General features: G+C 57.2%; 1 protein-coding gene across 1 annotated transcript in view; it reads right to left on the bottom strand.

The window, feature by feature from the left end:
• Positions 1 to 9,511, bottom strand: part of TSPAN32 (tetraspanin 32) — a 45,564-nt gene extending 36,053 nt beyond the window's left edge. The window contains exons 1-4 of the mRNA XM_028163605.2: positions 9,417 to 9,511; positions 8,583 to 8,697; positions 7,668 to 7,765; positions 3,981 to 4,055 (exon numbers count right to left, since the gene is read on the bottom strand). Coding sequence (XP_028019406.2) covers positions 3,981 to 4,055; positions 7,668 to 7,765; positions 8,583 to 8,697; positions 9,417 to 9,482 — 354 coding nt within the window. The 5' untranslated portion in view covers positions 9,483 to 9,511. The remainder of the gene's footprint in view (positions 1 to 3,980; positions 4,056 to 7,667; positions 7,766 to 8,582; positions 8,698 to 9,416) is intronic.
• Between the last annotated feature and the right edge of the window lie 13,158 nt (positions 9,512 to 22,669).

The following is a 22,669-nucleotide window of genomic DNA, read 5'->3' as shown; positions in this document are numbered from 1 at the left end:
GGGGCACCCCTCAGGACGGGGGTTCCTGGGCTGCTGAATACAAACCAGGTGCCTGGGGCGTCCCCGCCAGCCCAGCTCCCCACCCTGCCATCGACCTCTGCCTCCCCATTGTCTGCTAAACCTGCGGGGGGGGGGCGGGGGGGAGTAGCTGGGGAGGGGGTGGCCCGTGGGAGCTGCAGGTGGTCTGCAGACCAGGGCCTTGTGCCCCAGGGCTGGTTCTGGTGGCCGCTGGACTATGGGGGAGGGGAGTGGCCTCGAGGGGCGGGGCCCAGACCTGGGAGCCAGCGGACAGACAGCCTTCCTCTGGGGCTCCCGGCACTGCTGTACTTACTCCGGGCATGAATTATTCAGTGGAGCCGGGCAATTCATTGCCCCGCAGCCCGTCTGGGGACAGCGCGCTGTGGCAGAGCGTCTCTCAGGCTCCCGCAGGAACGTAATTAACAGCCCTCATGCTCTGTATTCATAGCACGACCACCGAGTCCCTGCATTGCCGGCCCTCCCAGCTTCAGGGCGCCTACCAGGGCCCTGAGGGAGTGAGCGCCCGGGGTGGGGGGAGGGAGTGGCGGGGGAAGCGGGGAGGGTGCCCCCCCCCCCCGCACCAGGGTCTGCGGCCTGGCTTCTGGGCCACCAGAAGTCGTGGCCGGTCCCTGTCCTCTCCTTGTCCTCAGGTTTCCCATTTGTAGGGTTGCCCTAGATGGGCCATCTTGACCCCGTGTTTCAGGATATCTTAGTAGGTCACTCAGGGGAGGTGCAGGGGGAGAAATGGGGGTGAACAGATCCCCCGGAGCAAATAGCTTGGCCCTTTGTGCTTCTCTGCTCCCTGGGCCTCCAGGAGGACCTCGTGGAAGGAAGGAGCAGGGCTGGAATCTGTCTGGCCCAGGTTGGCCCTGATGCCAAGGCACCTGCCTAGGTTCCCGGGTTGGGGGGCACAGGACGGGTGGCTCGTCCCGCCCCTGCTCTTTGGGGCCCATGCCCTGGCCAGCGCCCGGCTCTGCACTGGCCCCAGTGATGGAGGACAGACCCGGGCTCAGGGGGTGCAGGTGGGTCCCACTGGTTCATTCCCACCACTCAGCAGCCCCTCATCGGGGTTCTCCTGCTCCTTTCACAGATGAGGAAACCGAGGCCCAGGAAGGCTACCTGATCCCCAGGGCACTGGGTGAGAGGCTGACCCCAGGCTTTGAAGCCAGAGCTGCCCCACCCAGGCCTCCTCTGGGCCCACGTGGGCCCGGACACGGAGGAAGCCCCAACCCCGACTGGGGTCAGGCAGGACCCTGAGAGCTGGACCCTGAAGGCCAGCTGGAGCGCGGACCAGACAGGAAGATTTCTGTCGCGGATGGCGGCAGGGGTTGGGACAGGGAAGAGGCCCAGCTGGGAGCCATCCGCTTTTGCCCCCTCCCCTTCCCGGAGCGGGGACCCCAGCCAGATGATGGCCTGTGGCCCCTGCATGGCCCCTCCCCTGCAGAAGTGCAAATCCTGGGCTCAGAGCTGTAAACACACAGTGTCAGAGCAGAAAAGATGGGCTGCAGCCGCCCCCCAGGAGAGCTGCACGGGGGACCCAGGGCACCCTGGCAGCTGTCTTGGCTGGGACCACCCACGAGGTGACCCAGACCTAGCACGGGCTTCTCGGTGGATGGGAAATGTGAGGCCAAAACACCAGCCGGGCCCAGCGCTCCCTGGTCACCGAGAACCGAGGCTGCCTTGCCAGGCTCCGACCCCTCCAGAGCCAGAGGAAATGCCCTTTTTCCATCTGGCATTCCATCTGGGTGACCCCAGATGATGCCAAGGTGGTGGTGAACAGTTTGGGGTGACCCTTGGGCAGGGAAGGGTAAAAAGGCATTGAGTCAGGGCGAAGAGCCCTGGATGGTGGACCCTTCCTGCCCTGCCTCTGCCAGGGTGATCTTGCCCTCCCCCCGACCCCCGTGGGCCTGAGTCCCTCCATCTGCAGACCAAGGGGATGGCCACTACCCTGGAAGGTCTGGTGACGGCCTCATCAACTCCAAGGAGCACTAGGGCGGGCAGAGGGCAGGGGGGAGAAACTAGGCCCATTACTGCAGGTAAGACCAGAGTGGGTAATCACACACCTAAAAGCACACAGCACGAGCTCGGCCTCCAACCTGGCTGTTCTCTGTGTCTTGCGTGAACATCTGGGGAGGCCTGGGCAACAAGGAGGTCGGGGCCGCTGGGACTCCCGATATACAGGCAAAAAATCATTGCCGGTCACCTGCTTGCACAGGGTTTTGCCCAGAAACCGGGTATACTCCAGCTGGACTGGCTTTGGTTTCCCTGGGCTGGTCCTTACAGAGTGCATGGGGAAACTGAGTCCCAGTGAGAGGAGAAAGGATTGATCGGGTCTCAGAGAGTCCAGCTGGCTGGGGCCTGTGGGGCGGGACTCTCCTGTCCCTCTCTGTGGCCCTGCCCGCTGGCCCCGCAGCTTCTTGGGAGGCTGCCTCGGGGTCTCGCCTGGGGCTGGGCCCTCACAGGTGAAGGCTGGGGCCTGAGTTCTGCTGCCTGGGTCGTGTCCATTGCTGCGGACGGGGGGAGGCTGCTTCCCGGCCCCTCTGCAGGCTGTGGCCTCTCAGCCGGGGAGCAGCAGGGGCCTGAGGCCTGGGGCAGATGCTGAGAAGCAGACGCGGGGGGGGGGGCGGTGTGGGGTGGCGAGAGGGCCCTTTGGGAAGGGCGCCCCGGGGGCTGCCCTGCAGGCTCGCAGCTCAGCTGCAGAGAGAAGTCTGATCCTGTCGGGGGGCCGTGGGCACAGGATGCTGGAGGGCAGTGGCGTTGGCCAGCCTTGCTCTGTGCCCTGGCCTGGTACTGGCCAACTGGAGCCACCGGTGTCCCCTCCTCAGCCAACTCTGGACCCTCCTGGCCCCCACTAGTCCCCGGGCCCTACACGTGGGCCCGTCCGGGGTCACTGCCCCTCTCCCTGAGCCTCTTGGGCACCCATTTCCTCTGCCCGGCCAGAGGGGGTCTGGCCTTGACCCCCAGCCCTGGTCTGGGAGGGGTCAGCTCTGCTCATGAACTTGGCCAGCCCCATTTCCCAGGCAGGCTCTCAGCTCCCTCTCAGGACCCAGAGTTCAGACAGAATTTCTGGAGGGCCAGGCTGCCCCAGCCCCCTGTGTCCCTTGGGAGCGGTCCCTCCCAAGCTGTGGTCCTGCCCTGCTCCCTGGGGTCAGCGCCCACCCGAGACCCGTGGCCTGCAGTCTTCGAGCCCTGCTCTCTGGGGGCCGGGGCCCTGCGTGACCGTGTTATCCCGGAGCTGGGGCCTCCCTGCCTCCCAGCCCTGAGCTGCCCCGGAGCCCCGCTGAACCAGCGGCACCCAGAGGACAGAGGGATGGATGAACGGATGAAGGAAGGAAGAAACAAAGGAGCCCCCTGCTATGAGGACCCACACCCACCATTACCACGGTCACCACCGACATGCACGTCCCTGGGAAAAGCCCACAGTGAACATGGAAAGAGTAGGGTCACCTGGACAGTGCCACCTCCAGGCAGCCCGAGTCCGGGACTGCAGCACCGCTGTCGTTCTGCGGATGAGGCCTGGCCATCCCCTCCACTGTCCTGCAGCGCCCACGCCCGGACAAGCCTCTCCCTGCCTGGCCCGACCCCCGTCCTGAGAGCAGCCCCCAGTGCATCTTCTGGAACCGACCCCACTAATCAATCCCTCAGGCCAGCTGGGGGGCCTCCCTCCAACCCCCCAGGTCCCATCTTCTGGGCCCAGGGGGCCTTAGTGAGAAGGGGGTGTCCGAGACCTGTACCTGCTTCCCCTCCTTCTCTGGGGATCCGCTGTCCCCAGCCCAGGAGAGGACCGGCCCTCTGGTCTCTGCATCCCCACCTCACCCCCAAGCAGAGAATGTCCCCACAGTGGTCCCTCCACACCCACCCTGTCTCCCCTGGTGACCGGCAGGTAAGAGGAAACACGGAACCGACTTTCTCATACCTGAGGGACCCTCCCCTGCAGGATGGGGGCGGGCTGGGGCGCTCACCTGCGTGGGGTTGTGGAACCTCCAGAAGGCCACCTGCACCAGGGCGCAGAACACCAGGGCAAAGCACAGGAAGGCCTGGGGCAGAGGAGGACCGTTAGTCCGGGCGCCGTGGTGGTGGCCTGGCGGCTCCCCACTGCCCAAGGGGGAGACCTTGGGCGGCGGGCACACTGGTCCCCATCCCTTCTTTTGGCCCTTCTCGGGAGACCCCCTATTGCTGGTTTTGGCTCCCGAGGGCCTTGATAGCAGTGCCACAGCCCCTGCCCCAGGGACGCAGGCAGGCAGTACCTGGGATCAGGGAGACCCCTGCCCTCTGCGGCTGCTGCCGGGAAGGGCACTGACCCTGGGCAGGGCACTGACCCCGGAAGGGCCAGGCAGGGCCTTCCCGAGCCTGAGATCCGGATCCCGGAGAAGAAACGAACCCCTTTTAAGTCTGGGCAGGAGGGGTGGCTCAGGGGCTGCCGGCTCCCCTTGGACAGGGAGGGCCTTTTGGAGAAGGGACTGCTGGTTTGGTTTTGTTTTCCGAAACATGCCTCCTGGGGGTTCAGAGCCAGCGTTCCGGCCGAGAGCGTGGCCAGGGGGACACCCCGAGACGGGGTGACTCCTGCGGAGAAGCCCCACCCCTTCTTCCCACCCTGCTCTGTCCCCGTGGCCCAGCCGACCCCGTCCCCACCTCCTGCCACCCCCTGGGCCCCAGGGCTTTGGTGGCGCCTCTGTCTCTCACGGGGGTTGTGAAGCTGATGAACTTTACGGCCCCTCCTCCCAAAATGCACACATGCCCCCAAAGCTCTTTTGTGGGTCGTTTCAGAGGGTCATCCCAGACTAGGAACGCTGGCCCACGTGCTGCCTTGGGGACATCCCCCCACCCACAGTCTGACTTGTCACTGTGCGCCGGTGACGCTCTGATGCGGGTCTCGGGCCGAGGCTCCTTCTGGGGCCCTGGACAGTCAGTCCGCCTGCTGACCACACGGCCCGGGGGTCCGGAGGCCTGGTGTCACCGCCCCGCCTCAGTCACCCCGGACTGTCCGCGGCCGGGGGCAGGCTGCGGCCAGGCTCTCCCAACCCAGGGGCCGCACTCAGGGTGGCACCTGGAATGGAATGGAGGGACACCCCAGATGCAGATGGACACGTACACTGCCCGGGCTGGATGGGGTTGAAGAAGCCATCTGCACGGGGGTAGGGGGTGCCCACCAGGCTCCAGGAAAGAGTGGGTCACCCCGCCAGTGCCCAGACTCAGTGCAGGCACGGGGACCTCCGGCTCTTCTCAGGGGTGGGCGGTCCACCGGCCTTCACCCCATGTTCCCTCCTGCCTGCCCGGGGTCTGCAAGGCCTCAGTCTCGGGACAGCCCTGAGATGCCGCCGCCTCCTCCTCCTCGCTCTCCCTCCTCCCCCCCCTTCCCCCCGGGCTGGCCGAGGGCCGCCTTCCCCATCTGGAAGCCATCGCTCAGCACTGCCTAGCAGGCTGGAGGCCCAGCGCCAGCTCAGGGGACCAGCATTTTCCAGGAACCGGCTCATTCCTCGGGAGAGCCAGCACCTCTCCCTGCCCTCCCGCCGGCCAGCCTGCCTGCACGGAGGGTCCTGGGCCCCGGCTCCCCTGGCCCTCTGCGGGGCTGAGGCGCTGGGGGCGGCCGGGCCCAATCCCCACCGATTTCTTTCTCCCGATTCTAAACAAAAACACATAAATAAATCAAAATGGCTTCCTCGGCGCTGCTGCCAGCCCTGCTCTGAGCCTGCGAGCCTCTCATTTCCTGTGTGTGAGGCTGGTCCGGGAGGAGGCTGGTGGGGGGGGGGCAGGAAGCGGCGGGGGAGCGTTGGGATGGGAAAGATCTCCGCTCCCTGGCCCTCCACGTGGGCTCACACACGCCAGACACATGCCAGACACAACACGCACACTGAGATGCACACACACGGCCGTGGCTCAGCCGGGCAGTAGGGGAGTGAGGTCTCCCAGACCCCGCGGGGCCGTGCTGGGCTTGCCATCCAGGCTGGGGGCCCAGGGCGGGAGGTTGGGGTGCAGCGGGCAGGCGGCCGTGGGGCCCGACCCAAGTAACGGGGAGGGATGCGGAACCGAGACCCTGGTGCTCCCCGCCCCCTGCCCCCGGATCAGGGTGCAGAGCTGGGGCGGTCGGGAGCTGGGGAAGCCCGCGGTGACCGGCTGCGCCAAGAACGGGCGAGCGAGGAACCTTGGGAACAGGAGCCTTTGGCATCTTCCCGCCTCGGCTCTGAGCCCAGCACCATGGCGCCCCCTGGTGGCCGATGCTGTAGCTTCGGCGCTGGCCTCTCCGGTCCGCCCTCTCCAGGACCCCTGGGTCTGGCCCCGCCAGCAGCCTTGACCTCCAGCCCTGAGCCCTTCTGGCAAGCCCCACGCCTCAGGGCTCCCCTTTGGGAGGACAGTGCACCTGCCTGGTCAGCTGCCATTGGGGCCTCCTTCCCTCCCCCCATCCCCCAGCCAGACTGCACAGGCCCGGGTCTTAGTGCGCCCACGCTGCACTGCCCTGCCCACGCTCCTGCGGGGTCCTGGTTAGGGCTCGAGCTGCCGGATGCCCCTCTACTCCCCAAGCACACCCAGGGCCGGGGCCCGGCTCCAGGAGGTGACTCTGTCCCTGCCCTTGGAGATGTTTACAACCCAGAAGTCATTCCACCAACATTTGCTGACACAGGCTGGGCCGAGAGCCCCGCCAGCCCTGGGGACCCAGAAGGCTGCCCTCAGGGAGCCCAGGGTTGCCGGCCTCAGAGGCCACCCGGGGAAACATAGCCCCGGCATGAGCTCCCAGGGGTGGTCAGCCCCACAAACCACTCCCAGGGGAGGGGTGGGTTTGCAGGACAGAGGACTGGGGGCAGGGAAGTGGGGGGCCAGAGGGACCCGTGGAGGCACAGGGAGGCTGGACTTGGTCTCACGCGCCTCGGGGAGCCTGAGAAGGCTCTGGGGGGTGGTGTGCATCAGGTGACAGCACAGGGCACCAGCCAGGAGCCGAGGCCCCAGTTCAGGTGAGAGGAGGGGCTTGAGCCCAGAGCGGGCAGGCCCGTGGTCCCTGGGGAGACGGGGCTGGCAGGTGGGACAGCAGGACAGGCCGGTGGGGACCAAGATAGGGCCACACGGAGGAACAGGTGTGGGGTCAACAAAGGGTCGCTGCTGTGGGGCGAGGTCAGAGGCGGTGGGGACCACGATAGGGCCACATGGAGGAACAGGTGTGGGGGCAACAAAGGGCCGCTGCTGTGGGGCGAGGCCAGAGGCTTGTGGGACCGCGAGGGGTGGGGAGACCCCACCACTGGTCGCTGCAAAGGAGGGTGTGCCGCTCAGGAGGAGCCCGGGCTGCAGGCCGCCTCGGGGCCACTGCCCAGTCCCGACCTACAGGTGATCGACTGGGCCTGGCCTCCTGGTAAGGGGATGGAATTCACCCAAACCACGTACGCAGAGACTCCAGTGTCACAGAACCAGACCCTGCCTGGGCCTTTGAACCAGTGCCCAGGCCTGGGAGGGTCAGCTCTGCCTTTCAAGGCCCCCATGGATGATGGGGGTGAGATAGGTACCTGGTGGAGGGGGTCCTGGCTGTCCCGGGTGGAGGGGCCCTGGCTGGCCCACATCCCTGGAGCCTCGGTTTCCGTCGGGACACAGGGGAGAGGCAGGCGCCGTGGGCTCACAGCCCTTACAGATCCCATCTGGGGGAGCTGGGGACACAGGGAACTCACCCCAGCCATGAGGCCCCCCGCCTCTCTCACAGTGGCTGCAGCACTCAGCACAGCCCCTAGGGTCAGGAGCCCGGCCAGGATGATTCCTGCGGAGAAGGCTGAGAGTGGAGAGAGAGGGGTGTCAGGGTGCCCAAGGCAGGGGTCCCATGTGCACAGAGCCAAGGTCTGAAATCCAACCTGAGAGTCAACTTGGGGTGCTGGACTTCGGGGAGCTCTGAATGGGCCTTGTCTGGTCAGGCAGGGGTGCACCTCCCACCACCCACCCGCCTCCATGCGGCCCTGCCCCTCCCTCCTTGCTTCCTGTCTGCCCTGTCCCCCCATCCCCGGGGCTATCTTAGAACCCACATCCCTGCCCCCAGGCCCTACTGACAGGTGGCTGTAATCTTATCAGTCCAGGCCCGGCCCCAGGCTTCCTGCTCTAGGGAGTCTGGGGTTCAGGGCTCAGGGTAAAAACATGGGGCCTGCGGCCACCAGGAGGCCTGGGGTTGGGACCACGAGCCCCAATCCCCTGAGCCTCGGCTTGCCCCACAGCCGCCCTCCTCGGCCTCCAGTGCTCTCTCCGGAGGCCAAGCCCCCCGGGGAGCAGGGTAAGGGGGGACAGGATGCCATCTCTGTGACGCTCAAGGCCTCATCATGGGTGAGCACCCGTTCCTGGACACAGAGGACAGGGTCCGGATACCACCCGACATGCCCACGCTGGTCCCAGGGTCCCAGGGCGGGAGACCTGGGCAGCCCCCAGGCTCTGCCCAGTGGAGCTGGGACTTCCAGGTGGCCCTTTCTGCCTCTGACCACACTGCCTGCCCCAGCCCGGCTCCACTCGGGAGACCTCACGCCAGCCTGGGACTCCTCCCCAGCCACCTGTGCTCCTGAAGGCCCCTCCCCGACTGTGTCTGCCCCGCCCAGAGCCTCGCTTACCCCAGAGGTGCAAAACTTCGTAGGGGGTCCTCTCTGAGGACGCGTGGCCGATGACAGCAAAGTGGGGCCCGAGGTAGGTGAGCACTGCCGTGGTGGCCATAGCGAGGCCCAGTAGCTGGGGGTGGGGCAGAGCCAGCGTGTGGGGCAGGGCTGGGCACTGACCCGTCCCCCCTGCCAGCCTTCCTCAGCTTCCGGATCTCACAGGAGACAGGCTCGGCTGCGGGGCCTCTGGGTGTTTCTGGGGGTGGTCTCAGGGAGACCTTTGCCCCAGACACTCCCCGACATAGACACCCCCCACCCCGCACACACAGGTACACTCACACTCACACAAGACACCCAGTACACACACCCACACTCACATCCCCCCTCCCCTGCCACACGCACACCCGCTGTCCATCTTCTCCAAGGGCCTGGAACCTTGCATCATTCCATTTGCAGAGCAGGGAATGGACCCACCCCAGCCCTTCTCAGCCCGCCTCTCTCCCCCCCCCACCCCCCCCCCCCCCCCCCGCCACGAGAGCACCTTCCAGAACGGGAGGCCAGCCCCCGCCCCGCTCCCCCAGGGAAAGCCCCTCCGAGCCCGGTTCACCAGCCACCCGAGGCCCTCAGGCCTTCTCTCGGGCCCGTGCCGCCCGGCAGGACAGGCACTGCCCACGGGGCATCCTTCTGCTGCCAGGACTCCGCTGCCAGAACCCCAGGTGCATGTCCACCGGGGCTGCAGGGCTGGTGTGGTCGGGGCGGGGACCGCAGTTCCGGAGGTCCAGGAACGCAGCTCAGCATCCCTCCTCCCCCCCCGCCCCCCCGCCTCCTGCCCCTGCCCAGCCTGCCTGTTACCAAGACAAAGAGGCTGGTGACCAGCATCTGGCATTTGGCCACCCTGACTCGACTCCAAGGCCCCATGGAGGTCTCCTCTGCTCTCCTCTCCTCTCCTGTGCTCTCCCCTCCCCTCCTCTTCCTTCCCCTCCCCTCCCATTGTGGTTTCCAACTGGGCGGGGGCCTCAGACCGCAGCTGCCCGCCCAGGAGCTGGGTTACGTTGGTCGCCCGTCTGTCTGTTTGCCAGCACACCAGGAACTGAGCCTCTGGGGACCCCAGAAGAAGGGCAGGCAGGAAGTCGAGGGGTGGCGAGGCCAGCTTCTGCCCCCCTGCTGCCCCCGCCCCTGGCCCAAGACCCCAGGATGCTTGCAGATAACCGAGGCCTCTCTGAGGGGCTGCTCCTGGCGTGGCTGCAGAGGACCGTGGGTGGAGGTGGGCAAGTGGGAGAGGGCACATGGGCGGGGGTGACAGAGCTTCCTGTCTCTGGAGTGTGCGAGCAGAGGCTGGACCCCCCGTTAAGTCCTGCCTGGGGCCATCGTCCTTGGAGGACTTGGGGAGAGAGGGTCTGATCCGGACGTCCTTACTGAAGCATTGTCTTACGAAACATCTTTTGAAATGTTCTGTGACATCAAAAGTTTTGAAAAAGCAACTTGATTTTTGATGCCTCAGCGGCACAAATGAGTAATTTAGGGCCGAGCCATCTGGAGGGCGTGGGGGGTTGGGGGGTGCTGGGGCCCTCACCGGTACTCACACCGAGGCTTTGTCAAAACCCGAATCCGTAATCAAACTAAACCACGTGAACCCGGGGATGGGGCACGGCTGCAAACTCAAATGAACGTGGGGCTGTGCTACCTGGGCCACTGGGCCCAGCGTGGGCCTGGAGGGGACACGCGGTGAAGGCACTCGCTGGGTCCCGCCTGGGCCAGCTGGAACCACTAGGGCCCCTGCTGCGGTCCTCCAGGGCTGGCCACCTGTGCACGGCTCACCTCTCACGCTGGAGTTTCCCCCCTTCGGTGTCTCGTAATGCAGGTCCTCTGGACACTGGGGGACCTCAGCTGGGGAGGATGAGTGCCCCAGATAGCCGTGGGCGTGGTGATGCCTTGGCCTTCTAGAAACCAGCAGAATGGGGCTGTGTGCTGGCTGTCAGCTCCGCCACCTCCTTCCTCTCCTTGCCCAGAGCAGGGGCCAGCCAGGACCCCTCATCTATCCCAGTGCCCCCCGTGTGCCCTCTGGCCCCCAGGAATCCCTGCCCTGGGTCTGCAGGGGCAGGAGGGGGTCCCCGATGTCACCATATGTGGGTCGCTCCGGTGGAGCCCAGGTGTGGCCCAAGGGGGCGCAGCGAGTGTGAAAGTCCGGGATCCAGGGGCAGCAGGGTCGTGGGCTGGGGAGCTGGCCACCTGGACCCTCCCTCCCGCAGAGGTGAGCCACAGGCCACTATGCCTGCCTCACTTCTGGCACTGTCTTTCTCTGACTTTGGGGAAAATCTTTTGGAGCAGGGCCGGGCCTGGCTTCTTGACCTAGCCCTGTGGAGCACCTACCCTGTGCCAGGCACCTGGCACAGATGACCTCGCTGTGTTTTCCCAAAGTGACACCAGACCCCTCTGTGGGCAGGAAATGAGGCTTCCTTGGTGACTGGCCTTGTGGACTGAGCCCGGGTCAGACCCCCTAAAGACCAGGCTTCTGACCACGGCCCCCGACCGCGGTGCCCTTGCCCCGTGCCCACTGGCTGGGCAGGGAGCCTGGCCTATGTGGGGCGCCGTCCACACTTGCCCCAGGGAACCCCTTTCCGTGGCTGAACCTCACCTTCCCACTTCGACAGCCTGTCTGCGAGAGGAAGTGGCATCTGGAGGGGAAGCCGCTGGCCCTGCCCGGCTGCCTGACCCTCAGCCACTCGCCCATCCCCTCTGGCACCTGGGGTGGCCACCCCCTCGTGAGGGCAGAGCTGCCCAAAGGGGGCCCGAAGCGGCAGCTTCTGTCTGGAGGAGCTGGGCCAGGGGACAGACCCCCACCCAGCACGGACCCTGTGCTGAGGGCCAGGCCCCGCTGTGAGCCGCCTAGGCTGCCTCCTGTCTCTGTGTCCACGGAAGACGTGTGTGCACGTGTGTGCCTGTGCATTTGTGTGCACCCACGTGTGTTTGTGTAGCGTTCGTTGCTGCCCAGTGACCTCCTTTTTCTCCCTCTTCTCCACCCTCATTTAATAATTACTTGGTTAATAGAAAACTGTTTTGTCAGGGGAACCAACTGACAGAGCTCCCAGTGGCCAAAGCTGGGACAGTTTGAGCAACAGAATAAATGACGTATTGAATGACAACCCGCGATATTAAGCCAACATCCATGAATCCATGCCGGTCCAAAGAAAGGATTGAATAGACCACCGGGGGAGGAGAGAAATCGTCCGAGCAGAAGAATTCCAAATAGTGTGTGCGGATCCTCCCCCGTCAGGGGTGGGGTCCTCGCTCCCAGCCGCCAGATGCAGCCGCGCGTAGCAGCCTCCTTCTGGCCCCCCTTCCGGTTCCGGCAAGCACACCTCAGCCAGGTGAGCGCGGACAGCATCGCAGAGATAAGCCGTGCTGAGGGCGTGTGCCCTGATGGGGTGGGATGGGTGGGCCCTTCACCCCTGGGGTCTTCCTGCCCAAACCCACAGCCCTAGTCTAATCCTGACACAAACACCAGACAAACCCTGACAGAGGGCCGTCCTGCTGTATACCCGACGGTCCTTGACACTGTCAAGGTCATCAAAACTGTCACAGCCCAGAGGAGGCGAAGGAGACGTGATGACCAGATGTGTGTACGATCCTGGATGGGGTCCCAGAACAGAAAAAGTGAAGCAGGTACAGACTAAAGAAACCTGAATAAAGTATGAGCTGCAGTCAATAATAATGGATCCATATTAATTGAATCGTTGTGACAAATGTCCCACACTCATGTCAGATGTTGATATTAGGGGACACTGCGGGTCGGGTAGTATAGGTGAACTCGCTGTACTATCTTTGCAACTCTCTTCAGTAAATCCCAAACTGTTCTCAGATGAGTTTTATTTAAAAACATGGTTTTGGCTGCCACCCCAGTGTCACAGCACAGAGGGCGCAGGCAGTATGGTGTTGCCTCTGTCCGTCCACTCACTGGGTCGTGAACTCTTGGCCCCATGCTTGCCCGAGCTCCACTCCATTAACTGCTTGTCTCCAGGATGTTCGCTTACTCAGTGATGTCACCTGTCCCCTGCCCACCTGCCCACCTACCCACCTGCCCACTTGCCCCCCTGCCCTCCTGCTCACCTACCCCCTTGTTCCCCGCTCATCTGCCCACCTGTCAGCCTGCCCACCTGCTCACCTGCCCACCTGCCCACCTGCCCCCTGCTCTCCTGCCCATGTGCTCCTTCCCCCATCCACCCTTCGTTCACTCTTCACTTGCTCCCTTGCTCCAGCCTGCTCTCTGCCGGCCACCTCAGTTCACCTGGGCAGTGACCTCTGGGGATCCAGGAGCGGGTGTTGGCGCTCAGGCGGGCCCCTCCTACAGCGAGGCTAGTTTCCCCAGGCTAGGAGGTGGCAGCCTCCGCCCTGCTTCCTAACAGCCACCCAGAGGGAGGCCAGGGACAGGTCCCCCCTTCTCTTCCATCAGAGGAGACCCTGCAGGCCTCATGGGGGCGGTGACACGGCCCCTCCCAGCCAGGGAGGAGCGCCTGGGCCGCCAGTGAGCGCATCACCACACCGCAGCCCTTTGGGTGGGGCTCTGCCGGCTGGGTCACCCTCCTCAGGTGGGGCTCAGGGCCGGGAGGAGACCCTGAGTTCAGTCTCTGGCTTCCTCTCTGCCCTTTGCCCTGATTCTGACATTGTCCCAGCCGCCCAGACATGTCCGCCCTGGGCAGCGTCTCCTGAGCCCTGGGCGAGTGGGGAGGTTTCTCTTCCCAGTTGTCTTATGTCTGGTCAACTGTGTGAGCTCTGGTGTTCTTGACCAGCTTTCCCGTCCACAGGACATCATGCTGGTCCATTGCCTTGACGACATCATGCTGGTTGGGCCCGGTGAGCAGGAAGTGTCGATTATTCAGACACCGTGTTACCACAGCCGTGCCGGAGATGGGAAACCAATCCCACAGAACTGGGCGCCTGCTACCTTGGTGACACTCTAGGGGTCCTGTGGTCTGGGGCGTGTCGAGATCCACATCCGGCCCTTCCTACTGCTTAAGAAGACGCGTGATGCCCAGTGGACCTCTTCGGGTTCTGGAGGCGGTGCAGACATGAGGCCCGTTAATCGAACGACCTGGAAAGCTGTCTGTGTTGAGCGTGGCTCAGAGCGAGAGAAGCCTCTGCAGCAGATCCAGGCTGCTGTACCAGCCGAGATACCCCAAGGGCCTTACACGAATAACTAGCAGATCCAGGGAGCTTGAGGGGTCTGCGGCAGGTGGGGACGCCCTTTGGAGGCATCAGCAGCTCCTGTCGGTAGATCACAGCCCAGAGCCCTCAGGATTGGAGCAAAGCCCCACCATCCTCTGAGGATAAGTCTCCTTTGGAGAAACAGATCCTGGCTTGCTTCTGGACCTCAGTGGAGACTGAATGTGTGACTACGGGCCACCAAGTTACCTTGAGACCTGAATTGTCCATCAGGATGGGTGTCGTCTGACCCACCAAGGAGACCAGACCAGACCAGACCATGCAGCTGGGCTTACACGGTTTTCCCCATGAAGTTGGGCATGCGCAGTTGTATTACACCATCAGAGAAGGGGTGCATACAATACGGGCTCAGAGCAGGTTCTGCGGGCACAAGTAGGTCACGTGAAGAAGTGGCTGGAAAGCCTGTTGTCCCCAGCCCCTGTTGTGTCGCCTCTGGCTTCATGGGATCTTCCGTATGACCTGGTGATCGAGGAAGGAAAAGCCTGGGCCTGACTTTCCCGTGCTTCTGAGCCACGTAGGGGCATCACCCGAAGGTGGAAGGCCCCGGAGCTCCAACCCAGCTGAGGACAGGGGTGAGGGGAAGTGCTCCCGCTGGGCCAGGAATTCCAACAGTGCCCCTTCATTTGATTTTGCCTGGAACGATAGGTTGGAGTTACAGGTCTACACTGATCATAGCTGCTAAAAGTTTGGATAGATGGTCAGGGACTTGGAAGGGGCACAATTGGAAAACTGGTGGCAGGAGGTCTGGGAAAGAGGGGTGTGGTTAGACCTCCCCACAGGGCACGGAGTGTGGAGGCGTTCGGGGCCTGTGTGAACGCTGAGCTGCCCCCACGGCCCGGGAGACTCTCACTTACCAGGCAGACCGCCGGCCCTTCTGTGGACCTCAGCCAGCCTCCTCCCCCATCTCCATCACCGCCCAAAGGGCTCGTGGTGGCCATGGCGATGGAGGTGATGGGTGGGCTCAGCACACAGACTCCACTCCCGAGGGCCGTCCGCCAGCTGGGGATGAGAGACCGACACTGACAGCCAAATATGCGCCAGGGGGCGAGGGTGAGGCAGGCTGCTTCCACTTCGGGAGGGGCTCCGCTTGGCTTCCCTAGAAGAGACGCTCTGAGTATAGATCCCCTTTCCTGTCCACATGCGTCTGCTGACACCCCACCTGTGCCCAGTGGGATGCCTGACCCACCATCATGGGTCTCACGGAATGTTTCTTCCAGCGAAGGAGCCCATTTCCCAGCCGGTGGGGGGCTGGGGGCAGTGGGCCCAGGCTCACAGACTCACAGGCCTCACCATGTGCCCTGTCACCCTGAAGCAGCTGGCCTGATGGGACAGTGCGATGGCCTTTTGAAGACGTGGCTTTGGCACCTGCTGGGTGGCAACACCGTGTGAGGCTGGGACTCTCTGAATCAGAGTTTTCTCTCTTAGCTCAGATTTGTGGTTCTGGGGCTCTCGAGGGAGAAACGGCAATGACCTCTCTTACCCTAATGAAACGCCCCCAGTGCAGTCTTTGCCTCCTGTCCCCACAATTCTAGCTTTTCTTGGTCTAGATGTTCAAGTTCCCGAGGGAGGAGGGTTCCCACCAAGGACACACGAGGAGTCCATTAACCCAGGCCACCTTGGGGTCCTCGTGCCAGAGGATCAACAGGCAAAGAGGGGTGACTGTACGGCTGGAGTGACCTGTCCCTTCAGGTGGGAACCGGTGGTTACCCCACGGTGGGGATGAGGCGGAGCCCGTCTGGAAAGCAGGCAATCCCCTGGAGCATGAGATTCTGGTCCTGTGATGGAAATCAATGGAGGGTTGCAGCCATTGGCCCAGACCCCTCAGGAAAGAGGCCTGAATGACCCACGAGGCGAGGAGCCACCGTCGGCCAAGGTGCCTGTGGAGGCAAAGAGGATGGGGAGGGGGGCGTGGAGGAAGGTGGCTGTAGGGACCAGCTGCGGCCACGTGACCAGCCACAGAGCTTGGGGGATGTGACCACGGTCTATGGTCCATCACTCTGCCTCAGCAGGTAGATCCTGGGACGTCAGGGTGGGAATGTGACTTGGCTGGAAGAGGAGAGGACACCACCCCAGGGTGGATAAAGGGACCTCCTCTCCCTGGGGGCGAGGGGAGCATGCTTTTGGTTGTACAGATATAGTCACACCTCGTTAGGTAGAAGCATGATTTTACTTTTTCTTTATTTGGAAGTTAAGAGCAATCCAAAAAGGTGCATGGGGTTTTGTACGACTTCATTTGTATGAAAAATCCAGAACAGGCAAATCCAGAAACAGAAAGTGGAGTCTTGGCTGCACGGGCTGGGAGGGGGATGGGGAGTGACTGCTGAGGGGACAGGGTTTCCTTTTGCGGGGGGGTGACAAAGTTCTAGCCGTAGATGGTGCTGGTAGTTGCAGGACCCTGCGAAGACGCTGACAGCCATTCACTGGTAACTAAAAGAGTGAATTTCATGGTGTGTGAGTTACATCTCAATAACACTGAGTTTTTGTCAGAGAAGGGTTGCCTGCGGATGCCAAGGGGAGGGGCACCACGGTGGATTGGCAGGGTGTCACCTTAGCTGAACTGGAAGTGAATTTCCCAGAACTACCCTCCCTGCTGGGTTCCAGGTTGGTCTGGGTCATGTGACCCGTGCGAGCTGTGGAAGGTGAAAGGGGACGTGTGACCATTTTCTCCGTATGCTCAGAGATTTGCTCAGGGAGCCACCGTGCCCTCTGGCCAGGTTGGTCCCCTCCCTCAGCTCCAGGCCAGGCTGCCCAGCCCCCTCGTGGCAGAGGCAAGGGCTGCTCGGGCTCTGATTAAGCACACCACGATCGTAGGGGGTCACACCCAGATTCCAGGTCAGTCCCGGGGTCCTGTTGGTGCGAGGATGCAGTTGGGAGCCCACCGTCGGGCTGCTGACCCCCGCAGTGACCTCTGAGCTCCCAAACCCAGAGACCCGGTTCCGTCCTCCCTGGGGTCCTCTTAAGGCAGCCCAGCCCGTGGCGCTGCGGACGCCGGGGAGTCCTTGTCTCTCAGCATCACTGACACTCCTCTCTCGCACTGAAGTCAGTGCCCCTTCTCAGTCTCCTGTGACCCCTCCACTCTCCCGCTGGCTGAAATCTTGGGGTTCCTTGAGGCTGGATCCCTTTCTCTTCTCCCGCTGGCTCCCTGGGTGGTATCATCAGTTCCTGGGGATTAAATGCCACTGAATGCAGGGGACTCTCCAGCCACCCCCCCCCCCTTTGTGTCCCACGCTGGCATTTCAATGGCCCGCCTCCCGTTTCTGTGTGGATACTTCTCAGATATCCCAAACTCCACGTGTCCAAGAGGAAGCCCGCACCTTCCCCTGAGTCCTCCCCCCACCCCTGTGGCCAGCCTTCTGCCCCACCCCAGGCAGAAACCCTGAATCAGCTGTGACTCCCCGTCCCCCCGTCCATGAGCGCCACGTGCCAGGCCTTCCTCCTTTTTAAGATTGTGGTGTCATACACGTAACATAAAATTTACCATCATAACCCCAAGTGCACAGTTCAGCGGCATTAAGTGCACTCACATTGCTGTGCAACCATCACCACCCTCCGCCTCCAGAACTTTCTCATCTTCCCAAACTGAAGCTCTGTCCCCATGAAACACTCACGCCCCTCCCCTCCCCCAGCCCGGGGCCCCCACCGTCCCACCTTCCGTCTACGGATGTGACTCTTCCAGGGACTTCCTGGGAGCGGAATCAGATAGGATTTGGTCCTCTCGTATGACATCCGACATATTTGATGAATCGTACAGGACGTGTCCTTTTGTGTCTGGCTTCTTTGCAGAACGTCCAGAATATTTCACACGACTGTGCTTCTCTCCTTCACGGCTGTCAGCCTACGACCTTGCTCATCTGACTGCAACATCCGTCAGCTGGACTCACCGGTCCTGCCCGCCCCATCCACTCTCCTTTCCAGAGAGAGGTTGGAGTGACCATCGCAACGTCAGAATTGGCCGCTAGATGGGGACACGCAGAATCAACCCCTAGAACCTGGAGGGAGGGACGGATCTGAGGAAAGATCAGCAAGGGTGATAAACTTCCGGGAACACTAAAGGCCGTGGTGATCCAGTGTGTGTGTGTGTGTGTGTGTGTGTGTGTGTGTGTGTGTGCGCATGCGATGTGTCTCTCTCCTTCCCTCCCTCCTCGGACCTGCCTGCAAATTCTACTTGCCTCAGCCTCCCTGAACTCTGATCTCCGCTCCCCCAAGTTCATGAGACCTTGGGCTCAGCTGGAGAGTCACGGGGTTCCCCTGGGTTGTTTCCCTTCTTTCACGGATGCTTCACTCCCCGTTGTCTGTGTTTGAACACCACTGTGCCAGATGTCGTGTCCTGTTCTCTGGGTGCTGACAGTAGGTAAATGTGGTCCTGGTTACTCCATCATGGCCAAGAGAGAACAACCTGGAGATATTAACTTTGAACACTTGCTGGACGTCGTAAGTGGCAGGTTTGCCATTACAGGGTAAAGTTAATATTTTGCCCTCTGTAATTTATATTTTGTGGGGAGGAAATTTGAAACTGTGTAAATATCCTGTTGCTCCTCAAACTTACTCACTGCTTTAGAATCATTTGGTGGTTTGCGCCTACATAAATCATTTACTATGATGCTGTGAAATGGAATATCAGGTGGAGGAATTCAGAACGGTTCTATTACTTATGTTGGGTTAACTTTGCTCTTCTTTTTCTAATTACTTAAGGAAGCTGAAGTCAGGGATTTGAGGGCTTTATTCAACTTTAATACATGTTGGCATTTAAAATTTTCCTCTAAGTACTGCATTCCACAAATTGTGAAGTATTATGTTTATATTTTTATTCAGTTCAAAGTAGTGTCTAATTTTTCTTTTGATTTATTTTTGAATCATGGACTATTTAGATCTATTTTTTACTTCCAAGTGTCTGGAGATTTTCCAGATATAATAAGATATATTATTAGTCTAATTATTAGTCCAATTTAATTCTATTATGGCTAGCAAGTATACTTTGTATAACTTGAATCCTTTTACGTTTTTCAAGACTTGTTTTATGGCCCATAAGATAGTTTAATTTGGTAACTATTTCATGTGCATTTTAATAGAACGTATATTTTTCTGTTATTGGGTGGAATTTTCTATCAATGTCAATTAGGTCAAGTTGGTTGATAGTGTTATTTACCTTTTCTATATTTTTTGGATTTTCTGTCTATATGTTCTACCAGGTACGAAGGAAGGAGTATTGAAGTCTCCAACTATATAAGTCTCCAACTATAATAGCAGATTTACCTGTTTCTCCTGTGGATCAATCAGGTTTTGCTTAATGCATTAACATTTAGGACTCTTATCTTCTTAACTGACCCCTTAGTTATTGTGAAATGAACTTCTTTATCCCTGGTAATATTCTTTACTCTGAAATATACTTTTTCTGATGTTAAAATGGCTACTCCAGCTTTCTTTCTTCTTTTATTCCCAGCTTTATTGAGATATAGTTGACCTATAACATTGGGTAAGTATAGGTGCACATGATGATTTGATATCCTTATATGCTGCAAAATGATTACCATGATCAGGTTAGTTAATTCATCCATCAACTCACATATTTACCGTTTTTGTGGTGAGAACTTTTAAGACCTACTCTCTTAACAGCTTTCAAGTGTATAGTACAGTCTTGTTAAGTTCAGTCATCATGCTGTACATCAGCTCCCCAGAACTTATTCTATTTCCTCTAACCAACATCTTTCCATTTTCCCCAACCCCCAGCCCCTGACAACAGCCATTCAACTCTGTTTCTATAAGTTTGGTTCCTTTAGATTCCTCTTATAAATAATATTATACAGTATTACTCTTTCTCTGCCTGACTTATTTCACTTAATATAATGCCCTCAAGTTCCATCTACTATGCAAATGGCAGGATTTCCTTCTTTCTCATGGTTGAATAATATTCCATTAATTCTAGTAGTATACCACATCTTCTTTATCCATTCATTCACTGATAGACACTTAGGCTGTTTCCATGTTTTGGTTATTGTAAATAATGCTGCAATGAACATGGGGGTACAGATATCTCTTCAAGAGGGTGATTTTATTTCCTTCAGATATATACCCAGAAATGGGATTGCTGGATCATATAGTAAATCTATTTTTAATTTCTTGAGGAACCTCCATACTGTTTTCCACAGTGGCTGTACCAATTTACAATCCCACCTACAATGAACAAGGGTTCCCTTTTTTCCACATACCAGAATTTGCTATCTCTTGTCTTTTTGATGATAGCCATTCTAACAGGTGTGAGGTCATATCTCATTATGGTTTTGATTTGCATTTCCCTGATGATTAGCGGTGTTGAGCATCTTTTCAACATCTGCTGGCCATCAGTATGTCTTCCTTGGAAAGATGTCTATGCAGGCCCTTGGCCCATTTTTTAATTGGATTGTTTGGGGTTTTTCTGCTGTTGAGTTTTATGAGTTCTTTATATCTTTTGTATGTTAACCCCTTACCAGATATATGGTTTGCAAATATTTTCTCCCATTCTGTAAGTTGTATTTTCATTTTGTTGATTGTTTCTTTTGCTATGCAGAAGCCTTTTAGTTTGATGTGGTCTCACTTGTTTACTTTTCCTTTTGTTGCTTATGACTTTGGTGTCATTCGCAAAAAATCATTTTGAAGACCAGTGTTAAGGAGATTACCACCTTTGTCTTCTTCTAGGAGTTTTATGGTTTCAAATCTTACATATAAGCCTTTAATCCATTTTGAGTTAATTTTTGTGAATGATATTAAGTAGGGTTCCAGTTTCATTCTTTTGCATGTGGCTGTCCAGTTTTCTCAACACCATTTATTGAAGAGATTATCTTTTCTCCACTGAGCATTCTTGGCTCCTTTGTTAAATATTACATATACACATGAGTTTATGTGGGGCTCTTGATTCTGTTCCATTAGTCATTGTGCCCATTTTTATGCTAATACCATACTGTTTTAATTACTATAGCTTTGTAGTATAGTTTGAAACCAGGAAGTGTGATGCCTCCATTCTCAAGATTGCTTTGGCTATTCAGGATCTTTTGCGGTTCCCTAAGAATTTTAGGATTTTTTTCTACTTCTGTAAAAATGCCATCAGAATTTTGATAGGGATTGAATAGAATCTATAGATGGCTTTGGGTAGTATAGACATTTTCACAATATTAATTTTTCCTATACATGAACATGGGATAGCTTTCCATTTATTTGCGTCTTCTTCAAATTTTTTCATTAATGTCTTATAGTTTTCACTGTACAGGTCTTTGGCTAAACTTATTCCTAAGTATTTTCTTGTTTTTGATGCTATTGTAAATGGGATTGTTTGCTTCATTTTTTTTTTCAGATAGTTTGTTATTTGTGTGTAGAAACATACTGATTTTTGTATGTTGATTTTGTATCCTGCAATTTTACTGAATGTGTTGATAAGCAGTAACAGGTTTTTTCTTTTCTTTTTTTGTGTGGAATCTTTAGGGTTTTCTATATATAAGATCATGTCATCTTCAAAAAGAGGCAGTTTTACTTCTTCCTTTCTGATTTGTATGTCCTTTATTTCTTTTTCTTGCCCGATTGCTCTGGCTAGGACTTTCAGTGCTTTGTTGAATAGGAGTGGCAACAGTGAGCACACTTGCCTTTTTCCTGATCTTAGAGGAAAAGCTCTCAGCTTTTCACCATTGAATATGACGTTAGCCATGGGCTTGTCATATACGGTCTCTATTATGTTGAGGTTTGTTCCTTCTATACCCACTTAGTTATGAGTTCTTATCATGGAAAGATGTTGCATTTTGTCAAGTGCTTTTTTGTGAATCTATTGAGATGAGCATATGATTTTTATCTTTCATTCTATTAATATGATGTATCACATTGATTGATTTGTGTATGTTGAGCCATCCTTGCATTCCAGGGATGAATCCCACTTGATCATAGCGTATGATCTTTTTTAATGTGCTGTTGAATTTGGTTTTCTAGTATTTTGTTGAGAATTTTTGTCTGTATATTCATCAGAGATATTGGCCTGTAGTTTTCTTTTCTTGTAGTGTTCTTATCTGGTTTCGGTGTCAGAGTAATGTTGATCCTGTAATATGAGTTTGGGAGTATTCCCTCCTCTTCAATTTTGGAAGAATTTGAGAAGTATTGGCATTAATTTTTCTTTAAAAGTTTAGTAGAATCCATCAGTGAAACCATCTGGTCCTCTGTTGAGAGATTTTTGATTCAATCTCCTTACTCATTTGTCTGTTAAGATTTTCCATTTCTTCATGATTTAGTCTCAGTAAGTTGAATGTTTCTAAGAATATATCCATTTCTTCTAGGTTGTCCAATTTGTTGGTGAATAACTGTTCATAGTAGTCTCTTATGATCCTTTGTATTTCTGTGGTATTAGCTGTAGTGTCTCCTCTTTTGTTTATAATTTTATTTATTTGAATTCTCTCTTTTTCTTTGTTAATCTAGCTAAATTTTTGTCAATTTCTTTATGTTTTCAAAGAACAAACGCTTAGTCTTTTCTACTGTTTTCCTATTCTCTATTTCATTTATTTCTACTCTAATCTTTACTATTCCATTCCTTTTGCTAACTTGGGGCTTAGTTTTTCTTCTTCTAGTTCCTTGAGGTGTAATGTTAGATTTTTTTTTTGTTGTTGAGATCTTTCTTTTTTCTTAATGTATGTGACTCCAGGTTTCTTTTGATTAGTTTTGACACAGAATAGCTTTTGAAATCTGTACTAATTATTTATTGTTGTATAACAAATACCCCAAAACTTATTGGCTTAAAACAATAAAAAATATTTTATCTTACAGTTTTCTGTGGGCCAGCAAACTGGTGATTTAGCTGGGTGCCTCTGGGTCAAGGATTCCCACAGGGCTAATTTTTTCCCTTTGCCTCAGACCCCAGTAGGGCTTGGCATGGCATG

The sequence above is a fragment of the Balaenoptera acutorostrata genome, chromosome 9 (genome assembly GCF_949987535.1).
Source record: "Balaenoptera acutorostrata chromosome 9, mBalAcu1.1, whole genome shotgun sequence".
NCBI classification, from domain to species: domain Eukaryota; kingdom Metazoa; phylum Chordata; class Mammalia; order Artiodactyla; family Balaenopteridae; genus Balaenoptera; species Balaenoptera acutorostrata.
This window is presented reverse-complemented; position numbering and strand designations above follow the sequence as displayed.